The sequence below is a fragment of the Mustela nivalis genome, assembly GCF_964662115.1.
Source record: "Mustela nivalis genome assembly, chromosome: 1".
Taxonomy (NCBI): domain Eukaryota; kingdom Metazoa; phylum Chordata; class Mammalia; order Carnivora; family Mustelidae; genus Mustela; species Mustela nivalis.
The window spans coordinates 105,404,882-105,431,978 of NC_139020.1; the positions used below are offsets into that span (position 1 = coordinate 105,404,882).

At 41.9% G+C, this 27,097-nt stretch overlaps 1 protein-coding gene across 5 annotated transcripts in view; it reads left to right on the forward strand.

Annotated features, from left to right (window-relative positions):
• Positions 1-27,097, forward strand: part of MAP3K13 (mitogen-activated protein kinase kinase kinase 13) — a 132,355-nt gene that overhangs the window by 94,709 nt on the left and 10,549 nt on the right. For all 5 annotated transcript variants that reach the window (XM_082693483.1, XM_082693486.1, XM_082693484.1 and 2 more), the window contains 8 exons: positions 5,378-5,561; positions 10,080-10,271; positions 13,367-13,525; positions 15,237-15,395; positions 15,836-15,944; positions 21,729-21,838; positions 22,868-22,984; positions 23,717-23,854. In XM_082693483.1, the coding sequence (XP_082549609.1) occupies positions 5,378-5,561; positions 10,080-10,271; positions 13,367-13,525; positions 15,237-15,395; positions 15,836-15,944; positions 21,729-21,838; positions 22,868-22,984; positions 23,717-23,854 (1,168 nt within the window). The remainder of the gene's footprint in view (positions 1-5,377; positions 5,562-10,079; positions 10,272-13,366; positions 13,526-15,236; positions 15,396-15,835; positions 15,945-21,728; positions 21,839-22,867; positions 22,985-23,716; positions 23,855-27,097) is intronic.

The following is a 27,097-nucleotide window of genomic DNA, read 5'->3' on the forward strand; positions in this document are numbered from 1 at the left end:
TTATATCTGCTTACGTGATAAAACTACATTGAGCTTTTAGGGTCTTAACTTGTTCAGTCTGATAATTATTTTGGTGGTAATTTGGAGATCTCAGGATCCAAATGCAGCATCAAGGTTCAGGCTCATAAAGAGGGGAAACAGACACATCCTATGTATCCATCAAAAGGAGCTTTAAAATTTGGGGGAGGTGGTGGTGCCTGGGTGGCTCAGTCCGTTATGAGTCCAATTTCTCCATCTCAGCTCAGGTCTTGGGCTTAGAATTGAGTTCTAGCCCCATAACAGGCATGGAGCCTACTTAAATAAAAAAAAATTTTTTTTAATTGTCCTGTAAATTTGTATTTAATTGTCTTCTGATTGATTATGTGACTGACAGAAAGGCTTATTTCAAGAGTAAATAGGAAACGGGCCTGGTCAGCTTAAGCTTACAGGGCAGCTTACAGCTGCCTAACTCTTCAGCAGGTGACAGGCTATCCTCCTGTGGGCTGATGTGGCCGGGGCCCAGAAAGAGATTCACTAGCCAGAAACTAAGGTAGTTTTTTCCTTGTCAGCTCTGGGATCCGGGAGCTAATCTTTAATCCTGGATTACAGTCAACCAAAGGAGAGCACACAGAACAGCTGTTCTCTGCATTCAATACTTACGGGGAAACTTCGCTTGATTTTTCAGAAATCTTAATGCGCTCTTCATCTCCCATTTAGTTGGTTGGTAGTGAAGTCTAAGTGAGGTAGTATGTGTAATAGAATTATTTTACTGCCAAATAGCTCCCAGGCCTAAAGCCAGTATTATTATAGCCATCTCTGAATACAAACAAAGAACGTAGGCCTTAAAAGTGGGTGGGCCTGGGGCTTTTTCTTGGCCTTAGAGATCACGGTAGATATTAGAATTAAGAAAATAGTCGTAGTGATGAATCAGAAGATAGAAGCTGGGGAGGAGTACCAATGGACAGATATAAAAGCAGAAAGTCTGGGACGAACCCTAGAGGGAACACAGGCAGGTTCCATTGGTACATCGTTATCCATTATCGGGGATAATTCCATTATTGGGGCCCCCAGTTTTGCACATCCTCATTGCTATCATTCGTTTTCCTGTCATTTTCCTATTCCCTGGCTCCCAGCTAGATATTGTCAGGGACATTGGGATGGGATAAAAGGACTAAATCACATCAGTCAGTTTTACTTCTGATAATTAGTTCCAGGGAAAAGATTTATGGAAAAGTGGTTGAAGTGTCACTTAATGCTCTGTTCCTGGATTACCAGTGTGGTCCCCTCTATTTTTCTGTGGATAATTAAAACTTTGCTAATCACAACTGAATAACACAGGCATGAGCTACTTTGGGCAGAGGAAAATTTTATTCTCTAGTATAATTTCATCAACCTTTGGTGTTTCCCATTTCATAAAAATCCTATATAATAGGCATTATTTACTTAAAAATACAATAAATTGTAGGGGCATCTGGCTGGCATGGTAGAGCATGCGACTCTCGTTCTTGAGACTGTGAGTTCGAGCCCCGTGTTGGGTGTAGAGTTTACTTTAAAAATACATATATATTAAAAATGTAGCAAATTATAATACAAACATTATAAAATGATATGAAAAGAAAGAATTATGTAACAGATTGGTTTGGAATCATTCAGTAACAACATGAAAAAAATTACTGCGCCTCAGTCCTCACACCACACACCAAGAAAAACTCCAGTTGGATGTATAGGTTCAAATTTTTAAAAAATCAACTGTAGATCATTCTCAGAAGATAGAAGATATTACAAAGGAAATGACAGGCATCTCTGAAAACATTTTGTTCAAAAAATAATAAAATACAAAGTCGTTTTAAAAAATTCTCTTTAGGGCGCCTGGGTGGCTAAGTGGGTTAAGCCGCTGCCTTCGGCTCAGGTCATGATCTCAGGGTCCTGGGATCGAGTCCCGCATCGGGCTCTCTGCTCAGCAGGGAGCCTGCTTCCTCCTCTCTCTCTCTCTACCTGCCTCTCTGCCTACTTGTCATCTCTCTCTGTCAAATAAATAAATAAATAAAAATCTTTAAAAAAAAAAATAAAAAATTCTCTTCAGGGGCGCTTGGGTGGCTCAGTGGGTTAAAGCCTCTGCCTTCAGCTCAGGTCATGATCCCTGTGTGCTCGATCCTGGGATCAAGCCCCACATCGGGCTCTCTGCTCAGCGGGGAGCCTGCTTCCCACTCTCTCTGTCTCTGCCTGCCTCTCTGCCTACTTGTGATCTCTGTCTGTCAAAAAAAAAATTTTCTCTTCATAGGTATCAAAGAAATAGAAAAACTCCTTCACATTTATGAGAACTGTGAGACCCCTGACAGATAAATGCACAAAGCAGAAATGTGACAATCCATGCAAAGTGGATGTCAGCATTAAACAAATGTGGAAAAATATTCTATATCCCTGGCAATTAAAGTGGTGTGAACTTGGGGTGCCTGAGTCGTGCAGTCAGTTGAGGGTCTGTCTCTTGGTTTCAGCTCAGGTTGTGATCTCTGTGTTGGGAGTTTGAGCCCCACATTGGACTCCCTGCTTGGTGAGGAGGCTGCTTGCGTTTCTCTTCCTCTTCCTCTGCCTCTGCCCCTGTGTGCATTCTCTCTCTCAAATAAATAAGTCTAAATGAATGAATGAATGAGTGCATGAATGAAGTAGTGCAAACGTATAAAACATTATTTACACCTAAATAACTTAGAACCCAAAAGACTATCGACAGTATTCACTGCTGGCAAAGTTACAGTGAAAGGGACACACTCATTCATTACTGCTCTCTGCAAAAACTAGCGAAGCCCTTTTGGGTGGCAAGTTAGAAGGTATAGCAAAAGCCAGGAAATGGTACTCTAACCTAAGAGCTGAGCCTGAGGAAATTGTATAAAGAAAGAAAAAGGTATCAAATCTGGACCAGCAAGCAAAAAGACGGAAACACAAGTACGGAAAAGGTCAACGGGTACCGTAAGCCACTACTAAAGCTTACAATGAGATCTTTATATACATGGGGAACACACAATACATGAGAAAAGTAGAAAAGGTTATGTGTCAGCTACAACTTCTGCAAAGGTGCATACATATTAGCAAAGAGTGGAAGAGAAGGTGAAAACCGAATATGGAAAGGGATTGCAGATTAAATACTTTGGGTTTTTCCCCTAATATTTGCTGGTGTTTCTAGCATTTCACAGTAAATAAAGATTGAGTAAATAGGAGAAATAAACACCCAAAGAGGTCTAATTTTAGTAGTTATCATATGAAAAATTAAGCTAACTTGGGCTTTTATAAGTTTTTCAGAAAAATATTGCCCAGGATGTGCTTGCCCCAGAATCCAGTAATAGTGCTTTCTTTGGCCCCAGAATGGCCAAAGGGACACTGTGTCTAGTTCTTCACTGGACCCCTTACAGGTAAAACCCTCTGCGAGTATGCCATCGATATCTGGGTCCTGTGGGTGCTGCACAGATAAGCCTGTGGGGATGACGGTGGGACGGTGTGAAACACTTCATTCATACTTGTCATTTGAAGCCAGAAAGATCCTCAAAGCAGTCAAGCCCATAACTCCCTCTTTCCTCTTGCATCTCACTTGGTTTCATTTGTTTATTTGGTGATTTCATGTTTGTGAGCTACTTATAGTTCAGAGAAATTTGCTTTTATGTAGCATCTATCTAATTTCCATAGAGCAAATACAGAGGAATGGGTTAAATACCTATGCTCTCAAACACCCTCACTATCATTTGTTCTGCTCTATGTCATCCTTTCTGGAAGGTCATGTTTTAACTGCTATAATGAGAAGCCGCATTTTACAAAGAATCTACAGGATTTATTTTCTCTCAAGCTTGAGAAAATGAGAGATGAGGGAAATGTGGTTCCCTTCTACGTACTGATAACTTCTTTCTGTTCTTCATCACCATAGTAGATGGGAGCTGATTTGCTTTCAAGACCAGAATATCTTCAAAGCTGACTCAACACTACCTTGTTCAGTATTCTGCAGACAGTGACCTTTCAGTGATTGGTCATCCAACAAAAATCCCCCATAACCTTTAACATTGTCATCATCCTCTCCTCACTCCATGGGACGCCTCGTTCTTTGATGTTTATTTCTTACCAGTCTAGTGACAGTTTGCTGATAAAAAGGGGACAAGGAGAAGGATCAATGGATCATATTCTCCTTTTTAAGTTCCACGAGATTAAAGCACGTATTGATTGGGTTTTTGAAGTATTTTATTTAAAATAGCATTTTATTCCTTATAAAAGTATTATAAGCTCATGGTAAAAAAAAAAAAAAAAGTTCAGGAAAGGATAAAGAGCATAATATGAATCATCAATAATGTGACCACTTAGAAATGACTTCTGTTACCTATTTGGTGCAAAGAAAATCAAATTCTAAGAAAGAGAAACTTGAAATTACTGCATCTATATGAGTAAATCTATCATGGCTAATGACCCTCACATTTACTTCATGGGAGGCAATGTGGTATAGTAGGGAAAAGACTGGCCCTGGTATCAGCCAGTTCTTGAGTCTGGGCCCAGTTCTGCCACTTACCAGCTATACGACCTTGGGAGAGTCACCTAATCTCTGTGTCTCAGTTTTCTCATCTATAAATAACCATAATAAGGCCCAACTTCCAGATTGTTGAAAGGATCAACACATGAGATGTATAAAGCTTTTATGCTAGTGTCTGGCACATAGTAGGTGCTCAATACAAGGTAAATATTAATATAAATTTTATGCATATTTAGGCCCTTGGGAGAGTATTATTGATAATTCATCCAGGAAGGATTAACTGAACATCTGCAGTAGAAATTCAAAGAGGACTAAAACAACACTGACTTATAATGGGTGATGGGGTAAGGATAGTGGTATAGAGACAGAGAAGTGGATTGAACATGCAAGCTTGAAGTGAGGAGGTGGGCTGTGGGAATGTCAAGATATGTTTTGTTTGGAGGAGGGTATATTGGAGATCTCTGATATGCTTGATTTCATTGGCTAAAAACTGATACAAATTGGGGCACCTGGGTGGCTCGGTCAGTTAAGCCTCTGCCTTCGGCTCAGGTCACAATCCCAGAGTCCCAGGATGGAGTCCCACATCCCACGTAGGGCTCCCTGGTCAGCGGGGGTCTGCTTCTCCCTCTGACCCTCTTCCCCTTCTCGTGCTCTCTCTCACTCTCTCTCAAATAAAATCTTTTTTAAAAATGATACAAAGTAATACATGAGAATATCTGATCTATTGTATCAAAACCCATAGGAAGGTTATATGTTTTGGAGAGTTACAGGTGAGAGTCCAAGGGTAGAGATCATTCTGGGTGATGCTGAAGTTCGTACCTTTGGAGTGGCTTTATAGAACCATCCCTGAGCAAATTCCGAGATCTCTCTAAGTTTGTTTCTTGCTTGTGTACCTAGATACTTGGGAAGTGCCATTTGAGGAGATCTCAGAGCTGCAGTGGCTGGGTAGTGGAGCCCAAGGAGCTGTCTTCTTGGGCAAGTTCCGAGCAGAGGAAGTGGCCATCAAGAAAGTGAGAGAACAGAATGAGACGGATATCAAGCATTTGAGGAAGTTGAAGCATCCTAACATCATCGCTTTCAAGTAGGTCAAGGCTTCTTCTTCTTCTTCTTCTTCTTCTTTTTTTTTTTTTTTTTTAAGAAATAGATTTTCTTCCTCCCAATTTCTACTAATGAGTTCCTGTCTTGAAAGACTATAGACTTTGTACTGTGCTAGGTATTTGGGGAAGACCCCAAGAAATGATTAAATGGAAGTCTTGTCTTTAAAGATCATATAATCTGATAGTTCTTTGTGCCAGAGCTCAGCCTTCCTGGAAAGGGTGTACATGGGACAGAGAGGGAATGATTTTTTTTTTTTTCCTGGTGGAAAAATGGGTTCTTACCAAGAAATTATATCTGATGACTCAACCTCATTTATCAGTGGGATGATGGAGGTCACTCTGAGATAACCTGCCCATCTGAAAGTTCAGTTAAGAAAACAAAGCTGATATCTGAAGTGATCATAGAACAATTAGTCTCTGTGTAACAGAGAGGTATTTTTTTGTATTAGTTTCTATTAGCCTCCCTTTTTAAATATGAACTTGTACTAAGAGAGCACCCTGAGAATGTTTCTCCCTGCCTCAGTGATCCAAATACTCAGTAATGCCAAATACTTAGCTTTCTAAGTCTAATGACAGTTGAGTTACTGATGAGAGTAAGTTATATGCTATGTTCATGCCACAAGATAGTTGTTTTCAAGAGTGTATGAACATCTTTCTAGGTCAGACTATTTTCATAATATGGCGGGGATCACTAGCAAAAGGGGAGGCACAAAGGTACATTTGTGGCAGTCCTCAAACCTGGCAGTGTTGAGCCCTAAATATGTGTAATGTCTTTTGCATCTACCTGTCCCTTGCCAGGCTTCCCATTCTCTTGGCAGCCTTCACATTCTGCCCCAGCCTGAAACAAATGAATGATGAGCGGCTTTATAGGAGGGAAGGTGAAGAACAGGAAAGCTAGTCTTTAGGTGGAATGACAGAAACTAGAGCTTCTTGGTATATTTGATATATGTAGTTCAGTCCCAGAAAATAGTATGACTGATGAGGCTACCGCTGAAAGTGGAATAATTTACAAGCCTCCCTTCCTGAAAGTAGGAGGAACTTCTCCCAGCCCCCAAGAGGGATCTTATCATGATAAAACACTCATTATAAAGGTAAACATGTCATGGGATCATTTTTCATTGGAATGACACTCCTCCTAAGGAATAGAAATCTTGGGTACGGATTTTGTACAGTGGGTTTAAAGGAGCTTGATGCTGAGTCTTGATTCCCAAACAAGACCCCTTTATGGAAAGGGAAAGAGATGTGGAAAAGGAGATAAGCATCCGGCTGGGATACTAAGTGAGGCGCTTGGACGCATCTCCTTGTGGAAGGGACATGCATACAGTGGGCATGGGAGAGAGCTTTGGTTGCCCTAGTGATTTCATCCTTTGTTGCCCTGTTAGGGCCAGGAGGATGTGAGGCGAAAATGAAATGCTAGAGAGACTAATTATACTCTTTCCAAAGATGATACATTTCCAAAGACAACAGAAGGATTATTTTTAAGCAGACAGACTCCCAAGAGACTCCTTTCCTTCCTCTTACTTCACCAAGAAAATCATCCCTTCCAGTATGCTACATCCTAGATGGAAGAAAGGGTCTCTCACGTAACTTCTGTTGAAAAACTTTCGAGCTTCAATCACTAGGACGCTGAGTCTGAGACACTTAATATTCTACAGATTGGCATGGCTTTCTGGCCTCCTGATGCGGGCTGGGCTATCTGTCCCAGGTCCGAGGTCTGTCCGGCAGGTTGTCCCGGGTAACTAAAGGGAAAGATGTGTTCTGTGAGAAGCTTTGTTTTTTCCTTCCTTTCCTTTGCTTCCTCTTTTTTCCTTGCAACATTTTCTGTACCTCATCCTCCTGACCCTCCCACCGACACGTACAGATTCCGCATTTTGGACACGTATGGCTGTGCCGGTGCCCCACTTTTTAGGCTGAAGATGCTTGAATAGTCTTTACCTCTACATGGAAAACAATAGTGAGACTGTGTCCCTGGTTCATTACCGCATGCTCTTGAGGCATTGTGCAGTGTTGTGTTTGCAACCATCTGTGCCATGTGTTGCTTGGCCAATGAATCATTCAGGACCGTCTGGAAGATACGAAGGCATGATTAGATTTTTAGTATGTCTCTCTGGATACTCATTGCTGTGCTTACAGCTTCCTTCGAAGTAAGAACCGTGTACAGAAGGGGAAGCGAAAGAAAAGAATTCTGTATTTTTTTTCCTTCCAATTTTTTGAAAGCAATCTTTTAGGAAGACCTATTCTGACTGTTCCTAATGGAATTGGGTGCCAAGGGGAAGAAAAGGTAGCAATTAGAAGTCATTAGAGAGCTTCTATTTATAGCCACTGAGAAGCCTTGTCATACATAGTACAAGGCTGATGGCATGATTGCTTCTCATTCATCAGTCAAGAAAGATGAAAAGCACATAACATATCACTCTTACCCCTTTCTGTCTGTTTGCGACAAGTTAAAACATGGTTGACTAGGATGCTGGGTAGCTTCAAGCCAATATTTATTTTAATATTCTTAAGCACATTACATTATCCCCGCCTCTTCTTTGTTTTCCTGTAATGAAAATTAAATTGTCTGATTACAGTTGTGGTCTGTCTGGGCTCCACCACGCTCTCCTAAGAGTCAAGTAACAGAAACTTGAAAAAAAATTTTTCATTAGAAATGAAGATGAGAATTCTGGGTAGCTTGGAAAACGATAGGAGAGTAATAGGAATAACTCTGTGGCATTTGACAAGTGTGTCATGGCAGGGAGAATGAAGACTAATTTTACTTCTTCATATCCTGCTGTTGTTCTGGAACTTTCCCCTGGTCGCAAGCTATGGCCTCTTCATTGTCTCATAGCTTACAGCTGCCTAAGAGAGAAGACATGAGTTTGTAGCTGGCTGAGGACTTTAGATGGGCATCTTGTAGACAGAATACTCTCGGCTCCTCTAGAAAGTTTTGAAAGTAGGCATACATACTGTTAAGAGATGGGATACCGAGAATTGCATGCGATAATTGTCCTCTTTTCTCATCTTCATAACAAAAGTGTGGAGTTAATTATTGTCACTTTTCTAGGGTAATGTTGATACAGGAATCCCCAGCCTGCTTGTGTATACAGGAATTACAAAGCACAAAGGGAAGGCAGTGTAGCATAGTGAGTGGAAAGAGCATAGGCTTTGAATTTAGACTGGATTTGAATCCAAACTCTGTCACAGGTGTATCATCAAGGACAGGCCACTTTCCCTCTCTGAGCCTCACCCGTAAAAATGGAAGAGGTCATATGCATTGTGCAATGGTTGGGAAAGATTAAATCAGACAATTAAATAAGCATGAAACATTCCAGACAGAAGAAGTTCTTCCATGTTAGTTCCCTTCTTCCCACCCCATGCACCTGCGCACATTTGTGCAAAGGGTTTAGCAGCAAAGAAAGTTAAGGTGAAGCTAAGAAATATTTGTCAAGGATTTGCTGTGAACTTCTCAGGCTCCTGTTAGGAGGAAAAGAACCTGAAGACCTTTCCCTTCAAGGAGTCGATCTATGATCTGTGTAGGGAGAGGAAAATTGTGTATAAAACATGAATGGCTGGGGGCGCCTGGGTGGCTCAGTGGGTTAAGCCACTGCCTTCGGCTCGGGTCCTGATCCCAGGGTCCTGGGATCGAGTCCCGAGTCGGGCTCTCTGCTCAGTGGGGAGCCTGCTTCCTCCTCTCTCTCTCTGCCTGCCTCTCTGCCTACTTGTGATCTCTCTCTGTCAAATAAATAAATAAATTCTTTAAAAAAAAAAAAACGAATGGCTGTAGCACAGGAATTTAGGGATGAGAAAGATCGTCATGGACTGGAATCATCAGGAAAGACTTTGTGGAAGATGTAGGAATTGGTGGGAATAAAGGCATGTAGAAGTATGTTACATTGTATGATACTGTTTTTATTCTAAACAATAATGTTTTTCAAAGACTATATAATACAGAAAATTGACTCTTTCTTGGTCCTCATTCTAGTTATCTTAAATTTGATAATTTAAAATTCAATAATTAATATAAAAGTAGAAGTATTTTATTTGGATTCTCTCTTTCCCTACCTTATATATAGAACCTTTTATTTAATTTTAAAAGGAAGATATTTCAGTTATTCTTAACGCTCTAATACAACACAGTACCTGGCCTATACAAGTCTCAGGAAACATGCTGTTTATCCCAAAATGGAATGGCCCCACAGAGAAGCACTGGTACAGCACAACACAGAGATAATCTGGAGTGAACAAAATGAACTAAAATTGGCTGTATGCATAATAGAGAAGCTTGTAGACTAGAGGGGTTTTAATGGTAATTGAAGAATCAGGAAAAGTTATGCCTTATTATGCCAATATTATTTTGGTAGAGAACTGGTCTTAATCATTAAATGTATTAAATATTCTTAAAATTGTTAAATTCATTAAATATTCTTAAAATATAAATATGTAAAATAGATACAAATATGTATACAGGTACATTTGTATGTATATGTGAATTTATAAACATATTTGTGTTTTCTTGAAAGGGGTGTTTGTACTCAGGCCCCCTGTTACTGCATTATCATGGAGTACTGTGCCCACGGACAGCTCTACGAGGTTTTGCGAGCTGGCAGAAAGATCACACCGCGATTGCTAGTGGACTGGTCCACGGGAATTGCAAGTGGAATGAATTATCTGCACCTCCATAAAATTATTCATCGTGATCTCAAATCACCTAAGTGAGTTTGGGAGTTCATTTTTCAGCCACTGTGTTTTATTGCTTTGAAATAAGGGAATTTTATCAAGCCTGGTTGAGTTATTCAGACATACTTGCAGTTGAGTTTAATTCGGCACAATGGGTAATTCTGTTTGCCTGTTTTTTGGATTCACATTGACCAACTTACTCACCTATACAGCAGACAGCTCCAAGCACCTGACACGAGTTTTCTCTTTGTGTTGCTTTTTAGTTGTGCAACAGTAAAAGGAGATTCATTATTAACTGAAGTGTTCACTCTTGATCATCCCAGATAATGTCATGCTTTCCCACCTTGAAGGCTTGATTTATGTTAAAAACTGAGTTTCAGAAAATAGGCTAAAAATGCATGAGTAAGAGACTGAGGCAAAGAGAAAATAAGAACATTAGAACTAAAGCTTGCTCATGAAAGGCTGTCCAGTTGTTAGAAGTGGACTGGAGATTTTGGCTTTGGCCTTCAAAGAGTCTAAGCAAAGAAGGAAATAAATAGTCCCAAGGCTCACGGTGTCCATAAGATAATATAATCTGGCTATTTAAGAGAAGCAGGGTTGTTTCTAGTGATCTGTTATCAAAATGATTCTTTGGCTCTCAATAACCACTTTTAAGAGGAGTGCTAATTCACTTCCCTAAACCACATCAAGGGAAGAAAGGAATTGATAAAATGGTGTATTTCATTGTAGCTCCTGTTTTTAAGCATTTTTAATTATCATTTTATTTTTAAATTTTATTTTATTATTTATTATTATCATTTTTATGTATTATTTATTTATTATTTTTTATTTCTCACCACAGTTTGGTTTAGAGAAGCAGAGAGGAATTAATCTTTTTTCAAAAACAGGTCTCTGTAGTGCTTTCATGGTTTATTGTATTTTTTAAAATATCCATTATCACATCTTCATTGATGTTGGCAAAACTTGCATGGGGATAGTTGCAACATGCATCATCCTTCTTATTTTATATAAGAGACACGAGGGACACCTGGGTGGCTCAGTTAGTTAATAAGCATCTGACTCTTGATTTTGGCTCAGGTCATGATCTCGGGGTAAGCTGGGCATGGAGCCTGCTTGTGATTCTCTCTTTCTCTGACCCACTCTCCCCTTCTCCCTTTCTAAAAAAGAAGGAAAAGAAAAAGAAAAATGAGGGCTCAGAGCCCGATGTCATGGTGCTAGGACCTGAGCCCAGAACTTTGAGACCTGAAGCCCCCCACTGCTTCCTACTGGAAGGATTCGCAGTGGTTTCCGCCTTCTGTCCATGGGAGATAAAAATCAGTCTTGATTATAAACTTAAAAGCAGCTCTTGTTTCTCACCCTCGTTCTCTGCCGTGCTTACCATAGTCGTTAGCTCCCTGAGCCGCCCCCTCCTTGCTTTACTTGCAAATAAACTTTATTATAGTCTTCATTCCATCTGCTCACATTCTGACACAACCTGTTGCTTTCATCATCCACTACGTACACACAAAAGACACGAAACACTAGCCACAGACCTCTTTGAATGGTCTCCTTCCTAACCACCTTGTTCCCCTTCCGAATTAACTGTAGAGGAAGAAGTCAGGAAGTTTTAGAATGTATAAAATCACACGCTACTTTCTCTAGCTCCTGTCATTTAAAGATTAGGGTAATAAGTTACTCAGGGAGACTTTCCCTGTGTTATCAGCACTTCCTTGAACTTCTGGTAGTCTTGGCCTCTTTGGGTTCCAAGCTGACTTTGAGAAGACAAAGATCAGTCTGGTTTGCTTTAAAGACAAATGTCATTACCCACATTAAATCTTGGGCTGGGTGACCCCAGCTTTGTCTCAGAGAAGACTTTATACAAGATCTAACCTCATGTGCCCTCTAATCTCTCCCCATGCCCATTCCCTCAAAGTATGTACATTCTACATATCAGGGGGTCGGACATGGAGGAAGGTATTCTAGAACAGTTGTAAGCAGAGCCGTTGGGTAACTCGAGAGCCGTGTGACACTGGCAGGGAGAAGGACAACTGTGAAGTCCCCGGTTCAGAGAAGGGAGGAGAGAAATTGAGAAGTTTTCTGTTTTCTAGCCACCTCAATTCTGATACCCTGAATATCAAGCCCCCTTCTTATGAAGAATAGGTCTCAATCATTAAGCCTCTGAAACCCTAACTCATTAACATTCTAAAGTTCCAAACAGGTTATATCAAGTGAATTCAGTCCAGTTTGTCAGTATATTAATATTCTGGATTCGACTGGTACCAGATTGTATTCATCTTTAAGGCTAGAAAAACAATTTTCCCCAGGCCACAATTCAGACATATACCATGAAAAGACAAACATGACTTGTGTGAAATCTATGTAAGCCTAAATTTATTCCAGTTTCTCCTTATCAACATTGGTGGAATCCCAGCATACTTATTAGCCTTTTAATGTAAAAATCCCGAGTGTCATGGTCCCATGTGTGATTTTAGTTGGCCATCATTTAAATCATGTTTTAAAAGAAGGGTTTTTCTTAGTGGTTTGTCTGAGACTGACAAGGGTAGAAACCAGTAGTTTTTGAGCCTGGGTGTTTTATGTCTCTTATCTCCTTTAATTCAAATGAAAATTCCACAAGGCCATTTTTATAGGCCCATGATTCCTTATTGAAAATTCTTGGAGGATTTCAGAAAGGTAACATAGTACATTGCCTCACTCACCAAGCAGAGTCTAGGACAATACTCTATAATGAGCTCAGATGAATAAAATGAGCTTACTTGATAATAGATGGGAAGATATTTATACATGGTGTGCAGTTTTCTGCACGCTTGAATCGTGGGTAAGTTACCGGGACCTGAGTTTTCTCCATCTTATGACAAGAAAACTGGCTTAGGAGAATCAGGTGAACTTGGCAGTGGTCACAGAGTTAGCAGGTGGTGGAGGCAGGATGAGACCAGACAGAGAAAGCCTGCTGTGCCATGCGACCTCATCTGTGTGAAAGATGCTCTGTCTAGCCTAGACCTACCGCCCCTGTGATACTGGAACCCACAGGCTAAATTCTACAAGGCAGGAGGCAGCACACGAAGTTGCCAGTTATAGTCATGATTTGTATTAGTACTAATGATTTGGATGTTCTCTTTATTTCTTTTTAAAGTGTTTTGGTGACTCACACAGATGCGGTAAAGATTTCAGATTTTGGCACATCTAAGGAACTCAGTGACAAAAGCACCAAGATGTCCTTCGCCGGTACAGTGGCGTGGATGGCACCAGAGGTCATACGCAACGAACCCGTCTCTGAGAAAGTCGATATATGGTGAGCAGTGCCATCTGTCCCGATGAGAAAGCCTTCCCCACTGCACCCTCCCCCCTCCCCGAGTCCCCTCCTCCTCCAGCACGTCTGCTTTCCCAAAATACTCTTTAGTGTTACTCATGGTTGATTTCAGGCTCCTGTTGTCTGAGTCCCTACACAGTGTCATGCTGAACGTGGTGAGAAGGATTGAGAGGGGAATTAGGGTGAATGTCTATTCAGTAAATCATCCACTTGGGAGGGCTTCACAGAATATGCTGAACTTTCCAGAAAATGGGAAGTTCACTTCAAATAAGCATTTAGCATAGAAATCTTTGGGAAATATAGTCATAATTCTTACCTTCTTAAATACAGTGAACAAAGTTTACCTAGTTTTGGTGCCTCAGACCCTCAACATCAGTGAGTACTTTGCTGGGAGATGGTTATATGCTTTAGAGCTATTTGAAGTATATAATAGGGCTGTTCGCCCTTTTAGTAAACATTCCCAATGAGCTATGCTTTTTTACTTTTTGGCCTATTTAAAATCCTTATCATCTTTTCCTTTGAGATTATGAATCTTTACAACTAATAGCATATTTCCCTGTGGTCACTTTTCTTCCATCCTTAAAACTGGTTATTAATATAACTTTTAGGCTTAAGACCAAAATAATAGCATATGTTAAAATTACATATAACACCAGAGTAAGATAAAGGAGAAATGTGGAATCGTTTGTAATTTGGGTAATTATCACCAACGTGTCCTCCTTTGGGATTATACCAATTATGTTCCCAACAGAAATGTGTTTTCTCAGTCTCACCACAAAATGTGCTCACTTTCTGGATTTTTGCCAATCATCTAGGTAACACATGGTGTCATAGGTACAGTTTTAATGTGTGTTCCCCTTCTAATAATTTTAAGTTAGGCTGTACTTTTTTTTTTTACTTTTTTATATTATCATAAGCCATTTGTAATTTCTTCTTGTGAAATATTCTGATCCTTTACTAAGCTCTCTGATCTCGATCCCTATCAATTTATCAGAGTATTTTGTATATTAAGGAGATTAGTCTTTTGTGTGTATGAATTATGGGTACTTTTCACATTTTGTTATTTTGTTTGTGGTGGAATTCCTCCTCCCTGCTGGATATTTCTTTTTTTTAATGCAATTTAACTGATCAATCGCTCCGTTTGTGGCTTCTGGATTTCATAACTAGAAAGCTTTCACCTCTCTAAGATTAGTAAAAAGAAAAAAATTTCCCATGTGTTCTTTCAGGAGCTTATGGTTTCATTTTTTCTTTTCACATTTGAATTTTTGATTCATTTGGAATGTATCTTGGTGTGAGATGAGCCATGGATTTAATTTTCCCCCCAGTTGCTTCAACAGCATGTACTGACTCGTCAGTGCTCCCACGCTGGCTTGGGATGCCACTTCCGTCATATACTCAAGTCCTGTACGTATCCGGCCCATTTATGGTTTTCTGTTCCCTTCCATCTGTCTGGCCGTCCACTCACACAAAGAGTTAATTACCGAAGCCTTTAGGATATGTCTTAATATCAAGCAGTGTTGGTTACCACTCACTGAGTTTCTTTTCCAGAGTTTTCCTGGCTGTTTCTGTTCTTCCTATGGAAGTCTTAGGATTTTGGAGCTGGGGGTACACTTGATTAAACACGAATAAAGAACTAACATACAAACCAGTCTTTCTGCATTATCTTTGGTGCCTGTTCCTGGTACTACTGTAGGTCTTTTGGAGTGGTGCTTTGGGAGCTGCTGACAGGAGAGATTCCTTACAAAGATGTCGACTCTTCAGCCATTATTTGGGGTGTTGGAAGCAATAGCTTGCACCTTCCAGTTCCTTCCACTTGCCCTGATGGATTCAAAATCCTTATGAAACAGACATGGTAAGAAATCTCTTTCTCCCAAGATTCTCTTTGACCTTCTTCCTCAAAACCATATTTAAAATTTCTCTGAAACCTCAGGGAAGTCTCCAGTATGGATTTAGACTGAATCACCTGGTTAAAGCCTGGCAGACTTGGAGTCATTGATAAATAAAGAGCTTGGTATATCCTGAAACAAGTAGGCCTTATAGTAAATGATGGCCACAATGACTTGACGAGTCCTCAGGGACTGTTCTTATCAAACAGGCCACTGATCCTGGAGATTTCCATTTATCATTACAGGTACCTCCTGGTTACATTTTCCTTTTGCTCTTCAGTATGTGCATGCGGCCTGAGATAAAGTCATACGTGGAGCCAAACATGTTTTCCAGAAAGTAGAATAAAATCTCTGTGTTCCCGGACATACCCTCTGCAATGCACAAGCTGTCTTTTTTAATTTGTAGGCAGAGTAAACCTCGCAACCGGCCTTCCTTCCGGCAGACACTCATGCATTTAGACATTGCCTCTGCAGACGTTCTTGCCACCCCCCAGGAAACCTACTTCAAGTCTCAGGTAAGTCTGAAAGCTCTCCTCCCGTGCACTGAGTGCATAGCCAGGGAGCGCTCGATGAGAAAGAGAGGCTTAGAAGCATTCTGAGTCTCTTAACGATTCTAGGGCTCCGCTCCAGTCGTTGTGAAGCAATAGCTGTGATATGTCACACATGGGGAATCTGGGAGTTTTTGGAACACTTGAGATACATCATTATCTCGGGGCACCTTGGTGGCTCAGCGGGTTAAAGCCTCTGCCTTCAGCTCAGGTCATGATCCCAGGGTCTTGGGATGGAGCCCCGCATCAGGCTTTCTGCTCAGCGGGGAGCCTGCTTCCTCCTCTCTCTCTGCCTGCCTCTCTGCCTACTTGTGATCTCAGTCTGTGAAATAAATAAATAAAATCTATTTTTTAAAAAAGATACATCATTATCTTATTTGAAAGGAACATGTGTCTGAATGTGATCCTCCAAGTGGTGATATTGTTGAAAAGAAAAAATGAATGTATTTGAAATAAAATCAGGCACCTGGCTGGCTCAGTTGGAAGAGCGTGCAACTCTTGATCTTGGGATTGTGAGTTCAAGACCCATGTTGGGTGTAGAGATTTCTTAAATTAAACAAACAAACAAACAAATAAACTTAAAACAGAAAAAAAAGGGGGGGGGGGAATTACTGCCAACCTTCATGAAAGGATTGCTTCCCTTGAAGAGAAAATCTGAAGTACAGAGGAGGGAAGTTAAGTACCAGAGAGAGCCCACGATAGAATTAGGCCCAGAGGGGACCTTTCCCCTGACTCTGTGTGTCACCTGTTAGCACCAGATCAAATGTAACTTAATGTATCTCTCAGCCTTACTGTCTTACACACCATTCCAGACCTACGGCTTCAAACACCCAGATTAAACTCCCTTAGAATTACTAACACTAGTGCTGTCTGTTCAGATACCTATATGTATGGGGCACGAGGAAAGCAATCTGTCCAGTCTCTGTGTGAGTGTTCAGAAAAAGACTTGGGCCCTTCCATGAAATGAAAGAGAATAACAATGAGTACTTTCTAGGGAATCTCTCAAACTTTAGACTATGGTTGCAATTACAGCTTTGCTTCCTTTACCATAAAAGTATACGTACCACGGTTTGGAAAAGCAGTTTTTGGTGAGAGTACTGAAGTCACAAGCCATCGAGACAGTCAAACTGTATGTACTTGGAAAACTTCAAAATGGAAACAATTCTACGTGAATGCTCCCAGGATGTCCCTCCTGAAGCCAGGGCCACCTCTTCGGAGTGCCCACCGTGTGCAAAGCACCGTGTCATGCCAAGAAGCACCCAGACCCAGTACCCTCACCTGCACAAACTGACTTTTACCAATATGTGCAGCAGTGAGACTGAACTCAGGAAAGCTTCTTTTGGAGCAAGACTATGAAGGGGAGAGGAAGAAGAAGGAAAGAAAGGGGAAAACATTACACCGGACATCTTTTAAATATTAATTCTTCCACACGTTTCTCCCAACATAAAATTTTACCTCTCCTTAAATAGCCCCAAGTCTGCTAGGTGTGCTAGTTCCTAGGATTATTTCAGGTACTTACAAGCTGGTCTGTCTCTGGGTCTGAAATTCAGACTCTCTGAATTTATTTATCTACTGATAAAATATTTAGGAACTAGCTACAGAAGTACTAAGAAAAGCAACAGACTTGAGTCTAACCCTTGTCGTAGGATCTTGGGTCAGTCACTAAAATTCTCTAAACCTCAGTGTACTCATCTAAACCCTGGAGATGATCATCTCTTCTCGTCCTTATGGGGTTTTGGCTAGGACCCAAAGAGAAAATAAAAATGCAACTGTATTGGAAACTAAAGAACTACTCGAGTGTAAGATGTCATTCGCTGCCCGTGAAGCTGCAGAAATGAAGCCTTCTTTGGGTTGGTACATTCTGGTGAACTCCTGAGACTGACAGGTGGCTGCCCGGGGACTCCTCTCCCCGGGTTTCTGACTCTCGATGCCACTGGGATGGGGAAGGAGCTGATAGTTTAGCACCTGGTTTTACTCCTTCTGCAGTCTCCTCGTGCCTGAGGCCTCCCCTCCCCTGGCCCGTGAACAGAGCCAGGCTGCCTCAGTTACCCATCAGTGGTTGGTCACCTCAGGTCGCTGCCCTTTCCACAAAACTGTCCGTCAGGAGCATGCCAGGAGCCCAGCTGACTGCTTCCCCAGAGTATTTGCTTCCCCCGTTTCCCAGCAGCAGCTTCGGTAGCACAGATGAACATAGCAGCCGACTTCACTACAGCATTTGATTCTGCCGAAGCTGCTGCTGCTTTCCCAGACAGTAACTTATTTCTCCAAGGAGGCAACTACTGGTCTTGGTATTCAGTTGCATTTGCTATCAGTTTTTGTTTTGTTTTGTTTTTGGTGAGCTCTGCGCCCAGAGTGGGGCTTGAACTCACAACCCTGAGATCGACAGTCGCATGCTCTGCTGACTGAGCCAGCCCCAGCACTGGATATCAGTTGTTAGAAAACATTTTGCTGGGGTCCCAGATCCCCACAGCTGGGTGGGCCATGGCCTCTGCCTCTAAGCTCTCCCCCCACACTCTGCCTTTGCATCATTCTGGTTCCCTTTAAGGACCACCACGAGCACCCAGAAATTCAGAGGCTGTTAGACTTGGTTAAAGGTAACAGAGCCCTGCTGGTTAGAGCCCAGTGTTTTATAGATATTTTAATGAAACACTGGGAAGTACTCCTCCATTCCTATGATGGTGGCTTTGTCATAGGTCAGGGTCATGAAGGATTCCTCCTTCTCTCATGCCACATTTTCTCTCAGAGGCACCTCAGTCTCTGTGCAAATTAGCTTCTGGCCTACCCACCTCCCATTTCTCCAGCTGTGCCCAGACATGTCTGAACTGAAGATTAAGTGCAAATTGAAACTCCTATTATGTAAAGATTCTAAGCATATGGGATGGAACTCCAAACTTAGCATCTACCAGTAACACCATAGCTTTGGGGAAAAAGAGATTATAATCAGGACCTGGGGTTTTCCCACACATCCTGTTCCCTCTTCATGATTGGAGGCGGGAGGGGAGGACTTCTTTTTGGAAATCTACTTTTTTAATAGGTTTCAACCTTTGAAAGGTTCTCTTTAAATTTCCATCAGGAGGTTTATTTCCTCAAGGTTTTCAAGAATTAAAAAAGAAAAAAGAAAAGAAAAGAAAAGAAAAGAAAAGAAAAGAAAAGAAAAGAAAAAAGAAAAGGAAAAGGAAAAGAAAAAAATCTGTTCATCTGATTCCTGACCACCAGAGGGGGATATTCCTTTTCCTGATCCCTTCTTTAGGTACCTGTACTGGTATCTTCTGATCCGTTTTTGCATGAAAGAGGACTTCAAGGCCCAAACCTGGCCCTCTCTCTTACCTTTTTTGATCTAATAACTCCTAATTGTCAATCTTAGGCTTCTCAAAGCTCACGTATTCATCCTTCAGACTTTGATCCGATGACAAGAACGGCATTACTGGAGGCTCAGCCAAACTTTCATTTATTGCTTAAGACTGTCAGACTCTTACCAAACAGTGGGCACTGCATTCTGGATCTGAGTTTCTGGTGACCTTCACTTTCTGATGACCTTTACTTTCTGATGACCTTTACTTGATGATGACTTTGTTTGGCAGGTTTGGTTCCAAAAGTCAACTGACTGACAGAAATCTTTCTCCGATGGTCAGTCAGGATATATATATCAGTCAGGAGATATATATATGCACACACATACATACATACACATACATATAATAAGTGGAAGCCTGGAAAAGACGAAAACCTTTTATATGGGATGGCCTTTCCCAGGCCTTATCTAAGAAATAAAAAGATATATATATATATTTTATATATATATATATATATATGAAGATCTAGCATATTATAAGCAGATAATCAGGATGATCACTATCTAAATAATTACAATATGATTTCCTTTGTATTTTTAAATTTTATTTATTTATTTTGACAGAGAGAGATGACAGGTAGGCAGAGAGGCAGGCAGAGAGAGAAGAGGAAGCATGCTCCCTGCTAAGCAGAGAGCCCGATGTGGGGCCCAATCCCAGGACCCTGAGATCATGACCTGAGCTGAAGGCAGAGGCTTTAACTCACTGAGCCACCCAGGCGCCCCATGATTTCCTTTATAAAAGTAAATGAGAGGGGTGCCTGGGTGGCTCAGTCGGTTAGGCATCTGCCTTTGGCTCAGGTCATGGTCCCAGAGTCCTGGGATTGAGTGTCAGGCTCCCTGGTCAGTGGGGAGTCTGCTTCTCCCTCTGCCTTCGCCTGCCACTCCCCCTGTTTGTGCGTGCATGCATTCTCTCTCTCCCTCCCTGTCAAATAAATAAATAAACTCTTCAAAGAAAAAAAAAGTAAATGAGAAACAGCAAATTTGGGGAGAAACCTTCTATAATTTCAAAATTACTTACACATAACTTCTTCCATGATCTAGAGAAATAATTTTAAACATGAATCTGGAGGTAATAGAATAGCTCCAGAGGAAGAATATATAGAGGCATTTAGTTATACATCTAACCTTCACTGGAAATCAATTTCATTAGTTTCTTGGAATTGTAGTTTATAAGTAATTTGAGGTAACATCTCCCTTAGCTGTTTTCTAGAAACTACCTGTAGACTATATTCCAGCAGACATTTTTCTACTGCCTAAAATTTAGATGACATTGGCCTGGAATTCCGTGCCTTATGGAAATCCCAGTGTCCTGGGATTCCTGGGAATCTATTCCTGGGAGACTATAATTTCATGGTCACTCTCGCTTTGCCTTCCTAAAATTTTTGGGTTCTACCCCCTTCATCTTCTGGTTGTTCCTTTATCTTGTCATTGACCTGGACATGAAGTTCAGCACCATCCTTGATGTCTAAAAAAAAAAAAAAACCACTCATCCAAAATCAAGGTGAATGTCAGAGACTTTACTAAAGGTTTCAGAAATTGGAAGAGACTTACATTTTGAATAATTGAAGTCACATATTAGATATTCATCCCTATTCTAAAATTTTGTCAAACCACTACATTATTTAGCCATCCTTTTTCTCCTCCTCTTCTCTTTTCCTGTTCTTTCCCTCGCTCCCCAATTCCTATAGAATTCCCTATATTTTTATTCCCAAGTCCTGCTCTGCCCCTTGGGTCATGGGGTCATGTGCTCCAGATATTTTTTCCTAGATATTTTCCTTTTTTTTTTTTTTTTTAAGATTTTATTTATTCATGAGACACAGAGAGAGAGAGGCAGGCAGAGGGAGAAGCAGGGAGCCCAGTTAGGGCTCAATCCCAGGACCGCAGGATCATGACCTGAGCCAAAGGCAGATGCTTAACGGAATGAGCCACCCAGGTGCCCCAAGATATTTTCATAACAAAGTTACCTAAGAGAAATTTGGTGCCTGTTGTAAACACGATCATGTTCTCACTGGCACGTACTTACAGCAGATGGCTAACTGAGCTCCTCTTTTCGGCCAGGCCATCTCAGCCACCATCTTCACTTGAAACTGAGCTCTCTTGTTCCAGAGGTGATGGCCAGTATGCCAGCTGTGATATTTCTGGTGGCCAGTATGGCAAGGAAATGGGGAAAAGACGGCATCCCGTGTTCGACTAAATACAGAAAATGAGGTCATGGTATGGGGGTGGGGGGTGCCGAAGCATGAGCTAGTTTGCTATCAACTCGTATTGATTGAATATTTGTTCTGTGAGGCTCTTCAGTAAAAGCAAGCGGGGGAATACCATCCTGACCATGATCCTCTGGCTCTACCAGGGACCGAAACTCCTAGAGTCCTAACAAAGTCTCATTTGTCCTCACTCAGGCTGAATGGAGAGAAGAGGTGAAAAAACACTTTGAGAAGATCAAAAGCGAGGGAACTTGTATACACCGATTAGATGAAGAGCTGATTCGGCGGCGCAGGGAGGAGCTCAGGTGGGCTGCTCCCTCCTTCTCCACCCCGTCCCATCCCCACATCTGCAGATACTGGCAGGAACTTGCTTTGTGAATCACTGTTTCACCTTCTACACACCTCTCACCTCTGCTACTTACTGTGAATTCTCTTTAAGAGTTGCCCCAGAGTTGGCCCCGCCGTTACCCTGCTGCCCCGTCCCCTCCCTGCAGCCTTGTTATCCTTCTTTATTATAGCTCTGCAGCCGGTGCTCCTGGAGCCGGGCTCTTTCTTCATTCGGTGCCTGTCCTCGATGACATGGAGGGCAGTGCTTTATAAGAGGAAGTTCCTGGTCTCAGGATGCTTATGACTGATAAAGGGCGACAAAATGTAGCCATATATAACCACCATATTAGAGCAGGATCTGTGCCCTAATAAGTACAGGGTGAGGAGTCAGCCTTATTGGCATATTGCCATGAACATGACTATATTATGCTGTATTCTTATTAAGGTATTGTCAGTGGCACACAAAAGCTACACATTATACACAAATCATGGTCCGATTTTTATCCGTGCCCCCCGCCCCAGCTATTCAGCATGGCTGGATATGGCCCCTAAGGATAAACCAAGCGCAAGCTTGAATTTTTCATCTCCCACTCCATCTTGTCTGAGTCGTTACCTCAGACACGGGACCCTTGAATTTAGACGACCCTCAGACAAATGCTTTTTTTTTTAAAGATTTTTTTATTTTTGTATTTATTTGACAGACTGAGAGATCACAAGCAGGCAGAGAGGCAGGCAGAGAGAGCGGGGGAAGCAGGCTACCCACTGAGCAGAGAGCCCCATGTGGGGCTCGATCCCAGGACCCTGAGATCGTGACCTGAGCCGAAGGCAGAGGCTTAACCCACTGAGCCACCCAGGCACACCCAGACAAACGCTTTTGAGATAAACCATCTGGTTCTTATTTCATTAGAGCTGTTCTTTGTCATCCGCACCTAGCCCCCCGCCCCCTCACCGACCCCATCCCCCACCCCTGGTAGTCAGCTTTGCTGATCCTCTCTTTTCTTTGATAGGCATGCTCTGGATATTCGGGAACACTATGAGAGAAAACTCGAGCGGGCTAATAATTTATACATGGAACTGAGTGCCATCATGCTGCAGCTAGAAATGCGGGAGAAAGAGCTCATTAAGTATGTATCCAGACTTCTGTCTGTCCTTCCCCAGTCGGGTCTATCAGTCAGCCCCAACGCACCATTCTGCCATATTGCTGCTCCTCAAAACTAAAATGGCAGATGCTTGAGTCATTCACCCAGCATTCCTTAAGTGATGTGCTACGCCCAGGTCCCTTCCCCCCATGAAGTTTCAATTGAGGGGAGTTGCTGCAGAGCTTGTTACAGAGGAATGTGCATTTGCAACTTCACCCCACTGAATGGCTCCGAGAAGGGGTCCTCATCTCAAGAAAAGCTTTGTATGGATGAGGGGAGCCTTCTGCCCGCTGGGGAAGTAAGGTGGCTGATGAAAGTGGTTTAAGGGATTCTTGACAATGACAGGAGACCCCGGTCAGTGGACCTGACCAAAACCAAAACTGAAATTAAGTAGGTCTTCTACCATCGCCTTGTGTCTCTCGTGAGGTACATTGGGGGAGGGAAGGTCAGCCCCAAGCGCACCAGAGAGTGGAAGAGCACAGTGAAGTTTAGTTGAGGTTAGTTGAATTGAGCAGATTAGTTGAACTGAGCAGATTAGTTGATTGAGCATCTTTTTTTTTTTTCCCTTTTTAACCTGAATAATAGTGTTGTTATTCAGATAGTGTATTTCTACTAAGGGTGCCCAGAATCTGTGAGAGGAGTTAGCCTGTGTGGAAACATCCTGCCCATCTTTCCTGTCTGCAGTGACTGAGCTGTGGCTTTTCCCTTCGTCTGCAGGCGTGAGCAAGCAGTGGAAAAGAAGTATCCTGGAACGTACAAACGACACCCCGTCCGTCCAATAATCCACCCCAACGCCATGGAGAAGCTCATGAAGAGGAAGGGCACGCCTCATAAATCAGGGATGCAGACCAAACGGTGAGACACCTGTGCCAACCTGACATTCAGAGAAAGGGGAAAATATCCCCCCCCCCCCCAAAATACATGATCCCATGACGGTGTGTCTGCTCTGTAGCTCCCCGTGGGCACACTTGGCTCCAGAAAAAACAGAGTAGGAAAGTGAGAGGATGTGTCATGAACTCTAGGAATCTGGTTTTTACTCTCTGAGACATAGATATTTCTTGTCTTAGCATGGCATAGGGAAAGAGAAGTAAGTGGAGGGCCAGGCCGACGTGGATTCCAGTCCCAGCTCTGCCCGTTGGTATAAGCCGTATGATGTGGACCATATCGTTTGTCCTCTTTCAGCCATGGGCAAAATGGTATAATGATCGCACGTGAGATTTCTTTTTCTTTTTCTTTTTTTGACCCCTCCTGCACAGAATTGGGTTAATCATAATTCTTGTTGTAGGTAACATTGGTTCATGTGTGTCCCACTTTTACATATTCATTTAGTTAGTTCTTTTTAATAATGTAATAAGTGCCTGTAAATCCATTACCAGAAACAAAAGCAGGGGCTTTGATAATGACCTGTACCTCACCATGTAGGGCCCCTCATTCTATTCCTGCATGGGCTTTCGGTGAAGTTTAAATAAGAGAAATATGAAATCACCTTACAAATCACAAGTACTAAGAAAATGAGTTTTTGAATAGTTAAAAAAATAAAAGATTGCCCTTTCCTCTAATTACAATGCATTTTCCTTATACTAGTTTAGTCTTAGAATGCTCTCCCAGTCAGTTTTTATTATCAGGCTCTACCAAATGCCCACTGCTCCCAAATAATGGAGAGTGGACTCTCTTCTAGCCAAGTTAATGCAAAGGAAAGAAATGTCCCTAAAACCTGGGGTGTAAACCAAATGGTCTACTGCAGAATGCAGTAAGAATAAAGATAATGACAAAACGCAAACCAAAAATGTATTTTAAGTCTTTCAGAATGGCAGTCATTCTGAATAAGGCCATTCTACCCTAGCATGACTAATACAACGCTAAAACTACTGAAGAGTAATTACGTGGATTAATTCCAGTTTTGCTTTTACTTACTACCGGTGATCACCTTCTCGTCAAATTCTGAGAAATTGCAGGTGGCACCTGGCAAAACCCTCTGAGGATCCCAACACCTCTTTCTTTTAATGTCTTAATTGGAGACAGAGTTCACCTGCTGGCTCCTCCCTGCATTCTGCTACAGTTAAAACTAAGAGCTTTGGAGAAGAAAATAGTACTGTTTCATTCTTCAAAATGTGAGCGCATGTTTACTTTTAGTGTTGGCTATGAGGAATGTGTTTGGAAGTTTGCCACCACTAGCAGATGCTTAGTGGACTTAGCATCCAGGAAGACAACCTGGAACGGGTCTTTGAGATGCAAAGAGTTCTGCTCTTGGTTGGTTGGCCCCTGGAGGATGTCAGTTTCACATTGTTCGGACAGTCCAATGATTAAGTCAGAAGTCCAGTGACCTAGGAGGAGATCAGAGAGGAAAAACCATCCACCATCCTTTGGCCTAGGTATCAATGTGGGTTCAGTTGAGGACTAAAAAGAAGATAATCAGAGTTCAGTTATGGATCCAGCAAACCTGTTACAACTGAGTATAATCCAATACAGTGGTCTAAATGCCTCATAATAAGGAGAGGCTTGGGATGGGGCTAAGAACTCTGCCTTAATGTCAGAAGACTTGGGTTCAAGTTGGGAGTTCTGCCATGGACTCCCTTTGGGATGGACACAAGCCAGCTAACCTCTCGGATCCCTCAGTACCCTTACCTGTAAAATGAATGTTGGAAAAAATCAATAGTCAAAAACAAGTGTTTTATATATTGTAAAGTGCTTTGTCAACTGTGAAGTGCTGTGTCACTGTTATTCTGTGATTTTTGCACAGCCAGGTTCAATAAAAGCAGCCTTCGTCTGACTTAGACACTTTCACCTCAGCTCTCTTCCAGATCCTCCGATAGCCAGTCACTGGATAGGTAGGTGCCCCTAACTGGACCTCGGAGGGCTCCCTTGCCTCAGTAAAAGCCCCAGGACCTCCTCAGTCCATGTACTTTTTGTGGCAAAAGGTGGCCAGCTGACCACAGAACCATGAACCTGAGACAGGAAGCAGCACAATACTGTGCCCATCTTATCATATACCAATGATACCTGGAACTTCTATGCTAAGAGGAGCCTCTAACTGTTCTCTTGAAAAGGAAAAAAAAAGCCGTCTCCTACACCCTGATGCCGACTCATTTTCTACGAGCCCTAGCTGTTCAAATGTGGTCCTTAGTTCGGTGTCATGAGAGAGTGTGCTAGAAGTGTGGACTCAACCATTTAAGTAAGGTGATTTGCAGGCCTGTTTAAACTTGTTATCTGAATCTCCAGTAAGCCAGCCAGGGGATTAGGAAAGACTTCTTGTCTGGATTCTGCCAGTGATGCACTGTGAGACCATGAGCCACTTTGGGTTTCAGTTTCCTCATCACATAAGGTAGAGGTGGGACTGTATCTGTGGTTTTCAAGCAAGGTCTGGGACACCCTAGGGCTTGCACAGATGTCAGGGATTACTGCGGAAGTAGAGAGGAAGAGGAGGGGGAGCCCAGCGGGGAGGGGCTTTGCTCCCCTCCCACAAATGTCCCACTGTATCTGGGGTGGAAGAGGGTAGTTTGCAATGTAATTGACATATAACATTATATTAGTTTCGAGTGTACAACATAACAATTCAATATACATATATATTATGAAATAATTGCCACGCTAAGTCTAGTTAATATCCAGTCATCACCACAAATAGTTATATATTTTTTCTTGTGATAAGAACTTTCAAGATCTCTTAAAGACTTTCCGATACACAATACGGTACAGCTAACTCAAACCATGTGGGTTTGAACTGCATAGGTCCACTTGTATGTGAATCTTTTGCAGTGTAGTACTGTAAGTGTATTTTCTCTTATGATTTTCTTAACATTTTCCTTTCTCTAGCTTACTTTAAAAATATAGTCTGTAATACAAATCACATACAAAATATGTATTAACCAACTGTTTATGTTATCAGTAAGGCAGCTGGTCAATGGTAGGCTATTTTTAAGCTTTTTGGGAGTCAAAAGTTATACCTGGATTTTTGACTGTGCACATTATCCAAGGGTCAGTTGTATCATTACCTATAGCCTCCATGCTGTACATTACATCCCAGGACTTATGTGGTTTATAACTGGAAGTTTGTACCTTTTGACCTTCTTCCTCCATTTTACCCATCCCCCCCCTCTG